Genomic DNA, 8925 nt, shown 5'->3' with positions numbered 1-8925 from the left:
TAATAATAATAATATACACTTTTACAGCATTATTATATAGAATAATAACGATTTTAATTATAAATAATATATGATTAAGTTATTATATTTTAGTTAATATTAATGGTGTTTTTTTATAAGTATTCATTTTATTATTAATAACAATAATGATCATTTATGTACAATACTGTAATTATATTGGAATTACAATATTTGTTGTAGGGCTGCACAATTTGGCCTAAAAAGGTTGGGATTATATAAATCAATATGATTATAAAATAATCATGATTATGATCAAAAAAAAAAATTTCCTGTAAAAATAATAATTGTTGTTGTTGTTGTTGTTATTATTATAATTACTACTACTGTTACTACTAAATTAAAATATTAAACAATATTAAATGCTTATATGATTATAGAAGAATCGATATGATTATAAAATAATAATGATTGATCATATTAATTGTACTGTAAAATAAAATAACAATTATTGTTAATTTACTGTTATTATTATGATAGCTAAAAAAAAAAAGACTTTTTAGTCATTTTTAGTAATGAGAAGTATTGCTAATATTTCACTGTAAAATTAAAAAAATTATAATACAGTATTTAAGAAAAAATATTAATATAATAGTTTCATTTTACAGTACAACCATCAAGCTTTTATAATAGTGGAAACCGTAGGGAGTAGGGATGGGTATCGATTGTTGTTGTTATTATTATAATTACTACTACTGTTACTACTAAATTAAAATATTAAACAATATTAAATGCTTATATGATTATAGAAGAATCGATATGATTATAAAATAATAATGATTATGATCATATTAATTGTACTGTAAAATAAAATAACAGTTATTGTTAATTTACTGTTATTATTATGATAGCTAAAAAAAAAACTTTTTAGTCATTTTTAGTAATGAATACTCCGGTCTTTCATAATTTAGCCCCGGGACCGATTAAATACCGGGTTTCGGTACCCATCCCTAGTAGGGAGATCTTAAAACTTCTCTTTTGTGGATATGTTATAAGTGACATCCATATTGCAAATTTAGAATTTATTTAAATTAATGTTGCAGCCCTAATTTAAATTGAGCATTACTATTGATTTTCAATGTAATAAATATTGTGTGGAGCTGATTTTATTGTTTGACTCTACAGGAATCCCTTCAAACCCAAATCAGCCAGGAGGATATTCGGTTAGAATGGAGAACACTCTTTCTCTGGTGACCCAAGCCCCAGCTATCCAGCCTTTACCCTTGAGACCAGGAGTTATAGCACAAGTAAGTCCTCATTTCACAAGATAATGTGGAAAAATAATGGAAAACAGCCGAGGGTTGTTATCCACGTTGACATACCAGTTTCGATATTAAACTCGAAGCCAGATACATTACAAGGGTTCAGTATTGTCCTTTTTTGACCTTTCAGCAGCCTTGGTCCAACAGAACTCCACAGATCCTGGTGCCAGCTTGGCAGCAGGTCCCGCCACCTGCTAAGAGCTTGGCATCTGATACAGTTGTTGGACCGCAGAGGCGAGGAGATTGGGGGTAAGAAGATCAAGAAGGAGCCGCACCTCAAATATCATGTGCTGACACCACCGCATTTCGGTGACGTAAAATGTGTTGTTTTTTTATCTGTTAAAGGAAAGTGCGGCCACACAGCAGCCATTACGGTTCGGTGATGCCCCAGCTTATTGTTCCCAACCAAATGGCTGTGTCAGCCCATCAGCCTATAAACATTGGCATTGCTCATGTGGTCTGGCCTCAGCCTGCATCCAACAAGAGGAACAAACCCAGTCAGAACAGGTGAGCAACAGCCTACAGTCATTGGCAGGGCCTCAAAACCCCTCCATTCGAACCTTATGATATTCTTGTTAGGCTGCTCATTTGGGTTTTTACTCTGTTTCACCGAAAGGCAAAGTTGAGCTGATTATTATCATTTGTGCTGCTTTTTAGGAGTATGAATGTCTCGCACAACACGGACACACAGCCCTCAGTGTGTCCGTCACCAAAGATGGCGGACAGGATGGCGAGTGCGGAGCCACAGTCGAGCTCTCCTGACAGAGAGGTGCAGGCCCAGGTGAAACCGGAAACGGAGCAGGTGGATGAGGAGAGTTCCTGTAAGGCGGCGGTGGCCAATCAGCAGCGAGAGTCTGTTATTATCAGAGAGTCGCCCAGCCCGGTAGTAAGCGTCATTAGCATAAGCAGCGGCACAGATGAAGAGGAACAAGCACAGAGGTGCTCCCTTAACAAGTGAGTTGAACATTCATTATGCACAAGTTTTACTGTTTTTTGTTTTTATACAGTAAAAAATACAGTAATATTGTGAAATGTTATTACTATTCAAAATTACTATTTTCTATTATAATATTTTATAAAGTGTAATCTATTACTGTGATGGCAAAGCTGAATTTTCAGCATCGTTACTCCAGTCTTCAGTGTCACATTCTGATATGCTGATTTGCTGATCAAGAAACATTTCTTATGATTATCAATGTTGAAAACAGTTGTGCTGCTTAATATTTTTGTGGAAATCGAGATACACGGTGATAAATTTTTTTACACAAATAGAAAGTTCAGATTAAGGCCGTATGAAATCCATTTAAATTTTTTCCAAATTACGTTTGTTCCATTTGATTTTTTCTGAGTTCCGTTTTTTTTTTCTTTTCCATTTTTATTTCTCTAGACTCTGTTTTAATGGTTAAATTGCATTTTATTTAGGGATGCACGATATTATCGGACTGATATCGGAATCTGCCGATAATGGCTTTGAATGTACATATCGGCATCGGCCCGATATGAAAAATTATGCCGATATGTTTTGCCGATAAGAGGAATAGGTTAACTCACATATGCTCAGGGTGTGCTAGCGATTAGATCACGTCAGCAGTGTGACTCATTTTTGAAGCAAAGTTTTGCCTGAATAGTGATTCGATTCACTGTTTTGGATCGCTGCATTTAAACTGAGAATGCATGTACAGGCAGGTGGATGAGGAGAGTTCCTGTAAGGCGGCGGTGGCCAATCAGCAGCGAGAGTCTGTTATTATCAGAGAGTCGCCCAGCCCGGTAGTAAGCGTCATTAGCATAAGCAGCGGCACAGATGAAGAGGAACAAGCACAGAGGTGCTCCCTTAACAAGTGAGTTGAACATTCATTATGCACAAGTTTTACTGTTTTTTGTTTTTATACAGTAAAAAATACAGTAATATTGTGAAATGTTATTACTATTCAAAATTACTATTTTCTATTATAATATTTTATAAAGTGTAATCTATTCCTGTGATGGCAAAGCTGAATTTTCAGCATCGTTACTCCAGTCTTCAGTGTCACATTCTGATATGCTGATTTGCTGATCAAGAAACATTTCTTATGATTATCAATGTTGAAAACAGTTGTGCTGCTTAATATTTTTGTGGAAATCGAGATACACGGTGATAAAATTTTTTACACAAATAGAAAGTTCAGATTAAGGCCGTATGAAATCCATTTAAATTTTTTCCAAATTACGTTTGTTCCATTTGATTTTTTCTGAGTTCCGTTTTTTTTTTCTTTTCCATTTTTATTTCTCTAGACTCTGTTTTAATGGTTAAATTGCATTTTATTTAGGGATGCACGATATTATCGGACTGATATCGGAATCTGCCGATAATGGCTTTGAATGTACATATCGGCATCGGCCCGATATGAAAAATTATGCCGATATGTTTTGCCGATAAGAGGAATAGGTTAACTCACATATGCTCAGGGTGTGCTAGCGATTAGATCACGTCAGCAGTGTGACTCATTTTTGAAGCAAAGTTTTGCCTGAATAGTGATTCGATTCACTGTTTTGGATCGCTGCATTTAAACTGAGAATGCATGTACAGAATGATGCGTGCGATGTATGATAGAGTAAACAGTAATAGCACGTGCAGCGACAGCCTCCCCCCGGGTTTATTTATAGTTATTTTCAAAGCTTCAATGTACTGTCATAAAAGAACTTCATTATTGTTTATTTAATTCTAACAAATAAGTTCTTGTTAAAAACTAACCAAAATTAAAAATAATGTGCTTATAATTTTCTTCACAGGAGAGACTTGGTGTTGTTTCCAAACAAAAGAAAATATTTCGGCATCGGCTATCGGCCAAAAAGAGTTGAAAAATATCGGCAAAAATCTAATATCGTGCATCCCTAATTTTATTAATCCAAAAGCATGTTTAATTAACGGAGATAATGAAACTTTCACCATTTAAGAGCAATTTATTAAAAGTTTAACAAAAAATACATTTTTAGGGCCCTATGAAATTCTGAATTCCAAATTCTGTTTTCCATTTTATTTTTCTGGATTCCATTTTAATGGTTTAACTATTTTAATAATCAAAAGCATCTTTAATTAATTGACTAAAATCATAGAGCCATATCAAAAGAACAGCATTTATTTGAAATGAGAATCTTTTGTAACATTTATCAATTTCTTTACAATTTTCTATATTTTAGATCAATTTAATGCATCATTGCTGGATAAAAGTATTATTTGCCTTCCCTAAAAAACAAACAAAAATGCTACTGTAAATATTCAGCAACCTGGCAGAAGTGGTGTGACTTATTTCACTCACAAACTGATTATCACTGATATTAATCATAACTGAGGTCATTTGCATATAGAACTCTTAAAGGTGCAGTAGCACCCTCTTTAATTCTGAGGGTCAGTGAGAGAGGGTACATTTATGACTTTCTGACCAAGTAGATTTCAGGGAAATAAACAATATGCTACAAAAAAATGCTGTCAGTTGTTGACAAAAATGTCAGATTCTGTTTAGCTTGCATACAAATGGCTCTCGTAGCTAAATTGAGTTGCGTGTGTTCTTTGACAGGTGTAAGGGCAGTCCGGAGTGTGAGGCATGCACAGGCTCTCTGAACATGGAGCGAGTGTGTTCCCTCAGCAGTCCTGATAGCAGTCTGAGCACCAGCTCCTCAGCCTCGGCACAATCCAGCCCCTCGCCATGCAAAAGACCCAGCAGGTGCTGTATTTTATTTTTAAAACATGTAGAACTGTGAGGTGAGGTTGAGTCTATATGTATTTTGATGCGGGTTGTTTTCTTCTGTGACTTACTGTAGTATATCAGAAGATGACGGCCATGAAAGTGGGTGTGAAACAGTAGACGGCTCACCCCCTTCAGACTCCTCCCTAGGGCCCCACGACAGCCCCTTCCCTGAAAGACGCTTCCTGACCAATCAAAACCAGAACCAGAAACCCCAGGCCAGGCGTGGACACCCCAACACAGTGCTGAATAAACCTGCGGTGAGGACCGTGGTGGTGCCGCCCATGAGAGTGCTGAACAATAACCATCACCCCAACAATGAGCAGCTCACAATCGGCACAGGTATGGAAGAATAAGTCTAGTTGTAGGTTATCGGAAACATGTGAAAGATTCTAATGGAAGTTGAGCAGTTGTTGGTGCTTCGATGTTTTCTTAAAATAACGTTCTGGGTTTGATACAGGCTGTTTTGTACTAAGAAAAATCATTTTAATTTGTTTTTCATAAATAATTCTAACATGCTGATTTGGTGTTCAAGAAACATTTATCATCATCAATGTTGAAAACAGTTGTACTGCTTAATATTTATGTGGATAATATTTCTGATCATTTATTTTTTTTTTTTCAAGATTTTGATGAATAGAAAGTTAAAATCCTAAAATCAAAATCGATTAATTGAACACTTTACCTCAATTACATTTAATAAACAATTATTTTATTTTTTTATTTTATTTTTTTATATTTTTGCCCTCATAGTTCATTAAAGGTTTGTACTGTAAATATACTCCGCTATTAAAGGTGGGATATTTTTTTCTAATGAAAGAGTGCATTTCTTATCTTTTGTGTTTTTAAAATAATTGAAGGAAACAAACTATTTATGGTTATTTGTTGAATATTTCAAACAATTGAAATCAAAGCACACACTGCTTGAAAAAGTCACATTTCAGTTTTATTGTAAAAGAAAAGTTTCCTAAAATAAAAAACAAACAAAAAACAAACAAAATTTTGTTTTGCAAACAAAATAAATGTTGCCATGTCAAAAGTAGAAAATAACCAGCGTCTCTTGCAAACAAAATACATTTTAAATACTGTCATGCAAAAAGTAGAAAATAACTTGTACCTCTTGTAAATTAATATTATTTATTTAAATAATGCAATGTGAAAAGTAGAAAATAATAACGTGCATCTCCTGAAAACAAATGTTTTAAATAATGAATGTAAATAGAACACTGCTGATTAAGAGAAAGAACAGGGCCCCATCTCATTGATCTTATCCTGTCACTCTATAAGTATTTACTCTTATGTTCTTATTGGCCATTCACACAGAACACGTCTTTGCATCTAAAACTGCGAAACGCAGCACTCAAGAATGGTTCAAAAATAAGCGCAGCGCAGAATGCCTACTACGCCGTGTTGCTGTCAAATACAAAATTTGCCATGCCAACCTACTACTGTAAACATGTTCGCAATGCTTGCCCCGCCTCTGCGGTCTTCTGATTGGTCCACTGTGTTGGAACTGACATTGATGAGTGGTGTTGCGTGTAAAAGTTAAATTTCATTTAACATGCCACTCACGTGCGAGATGCTGCAAAAGATGTGAGCGCAACGGTCATACATGTATAGCATCCGTATAGCGCCGACTATACACACGGTAGTATGTTTTTAAGAGGAAAGTATTAAAATGATTAAAAAAAAACGAAATAACCGACATGGGAAAATTACATCGGTTAGAGGTTCTGAATTTCGGTTTTGATTACTTTCCCATTAATCGTCCAGCCCTAATATAAATCATTTGTAACATTTGTACCTTAACATTTGTAACATCAGTTTAATGTAGAGATGCGCGATAAATTGCATGTGCTTGTCATGCGCATCTCGTCAGTAAAGCCGGTTCTGTGATTAGTAGTAAATCTCCATTTACTAATCTGTGTATTAAATTCCGCTCCATCTAAAAGCATGTGATGGAGATTTACTACTAATCACAGAACCGGCTTTACTGACGAGATGCGCATGACAATCACATCTGATTTATTGTGCAGCCCTAATTTAATGGATCCTTGCTGAATAATAGTTTTAATTTCCTTTTATAATAGTATTGATTTCTTATTCTTCTTGTATATTTTAATGGCTTTACATGACATGAGTTTGGAGTATAAATTTGCAAAAACTAGTGCTTTCTTCCCCTTTTTTGTGATAGAACATATTTAAGTGTCACAGCTATATTTTCAAAAACGTGTTTTAACGTGTATGCTAGTGTGATGCTGTGCTAAATAGATAAAATGACAAAAAACAGTTTGAAGAGCTAAACTACTTTTGTCAAACCCAGAATGTTCCTTTAATGTCTTGTGTAGGTTAATGTACAACTGTTTCATGAAACACTATTTGCATTTCATTTACATCCACAGCTCAGATTTTACATAGCTACATAGTGAAAACATAAACTTGACTTGCTTCGTCCTGTACCTTTTGACAGTTGCTGCTCGTTCAGATCTAGTTTTGTGAAACTGCTGTTTGTGTTCTATACAGACTGGTTTCTCTAAATGGATTTTTTCCCCCCAGTCTCAAATTGGGCCATCAATACACAGTTCCTTCTGCACAGCCAATTTTTTTTAGTGTGGTCACAGCCAATGTCTACTTTACAGGTCATAGGAGAGAAACAGGAAGTTGTCACAGAGGCTATCACAGGTGATTATGGGTATAGCGTGCACTGCGACCCAGTGTCTTGTGCGCGACATCCCAGTGTTGAGTGAGACCCTTTCAGTTTGAGCTTCCTCTCCCATACCTGATCTCTTCATTCCCGTCTTCGTTTTTACTCTGCGTGTTGACTGCCCTAAATTTATTTACTTTTTTTTGGGGAAAATATTTCCCCGGCCTCCCCCTTTCGTACCAAAGCATATCTGTCCTGTTTCCTACGTGGAGCCAATGCTTTGTTTTCGACGCATGCTATGAAAGAAATATTGCTGGAGCGGTAAACTCTTTAAGATGCTTCTCATGGCACTTTACCCAGGCAACCTGTTTGTTTTGGGGTGTCCATGGAAAGTTTGAGGAGAGTTTATGTTTTAGATACATTGCTATCTAAGTTTGTTTTATACGTTTTTCAACCTCGCAGTTCAAACTTTTTGGTTTTGATGTTTACTTCATTTTCTTTTGAACAGAACGTCAGTGAATACTGGCAGCCGATTCAGTTCGTACAAGCTGCAGTTCTTGTGCCAAACTGCAAATGTTAATTTATATAAGCTGAAGTTTTGCATTTAAGTTTAATCATCTTTTTTAGGCATTTTATTTAATGATCACTCACTTTTTGGTCTTTTCTACTTTCTTCAGTCTTAGAATCCTCCTGCCAGCCCAGAGGTCGCTACGGCCCAGGACGACTGAGCCACCTTTCCACACCCACGCTGCCCCGCCAGCAGAAACTGAGCTCTTCATTCCAGCCACAGCCGCCAGGCTTTGGCCAGGTATGTCATTTTGCCTTTTCTCTGTAATACTGTCCAAATTGTATATGTAGAGAAATGCTACCAACTAGCAGGTAGCAATTCATAGATTATGGTGTTAACTAAAGGCTATTGGTCTATTAAAAAAAGAAAGAAAGAAAGAAAAAAAGGAAATGTCACCCTATAATTTTTGTAAATGCATGTTTTACATTTAGTTGGTTTTTTTTTTTTTGATTGTTTTAGTCCCCTTCTGTTTACACTTGGATATCCATCAAAAGAAAAAGAAAAAATTTGTCACTACTTCCAAATTATTGTGATTTTAAATAGGAAATACGTTGAGACTGGGCAGTTCATAAGGTCTTTCAGTTGCTATTTAAAGGATTAGTTCAGAATAAACATTTCAATGATGTACTCACCCCCATGTCATCCGAGATGTTCATATCTTTCTTTCTTCAGTCGAAAAGAAATGAAGGTTTTTGAGGAAAACATTCCAGG

General features: G+C 35.6%; 1 protein-coding gene across 1 annotated transcript; it reads left to right on the top strand.

Annotated features, from left to right (window-relative positions):
• Positions 1 to 1114: 1114 nt before the first annotated feature.
• Positions 1115 to 8496, top strand: LOC107732181 (homeodomain-interacting protein kinase 3-like). Its single transcript, XM_016543457.1, has 8 exons — positions 1115 to 1265; positions 1411 to 1529; positions 1626 to 1787; positions 1938 to 2082; positions 2967 to 3118; positions 4835 to 4981; positions 5079 to 5344; positions 8324 to 8496. Exons 1-8 carry the CDS (start codon positions 1188 to 1190, stop codon positions 8479 to 8481), a joined length of 1227 nt encoding a protein of 408 aa, XP_016398943.1. The 5' UTR covers positions 1115 to 1187; the 3' UTR covers positions 8482 to 8496.
• The last annotated feature ends 429 nt before the right edge of the window (positions 8497 to 8925 follow it).

Source organism: Sinocyclocheilus rhinocerous, unplaced genomic scaffold (genome assembly GCF_001515625.1).
Source record: "Sinocyclocheilus rhinocerous isolate Xijiao unplaced genomic scaffold, SAMN03320098_v1.1 scaffold3386, whole genome shotgun sequence".
Taxonomy (NCBI): Eukaryota; Metazoa; Chordata; class Actinopteri; order Cypriniformes; family Cyprinidae; genus Sinocyclocheilus; species Sinocyclocheilus rhinocerous.
The sequence above is the reverse complement of the archived record's forward strand: the minus strand, read 5'-3'. Positions and strand labels throughout refer to the sequence as shown.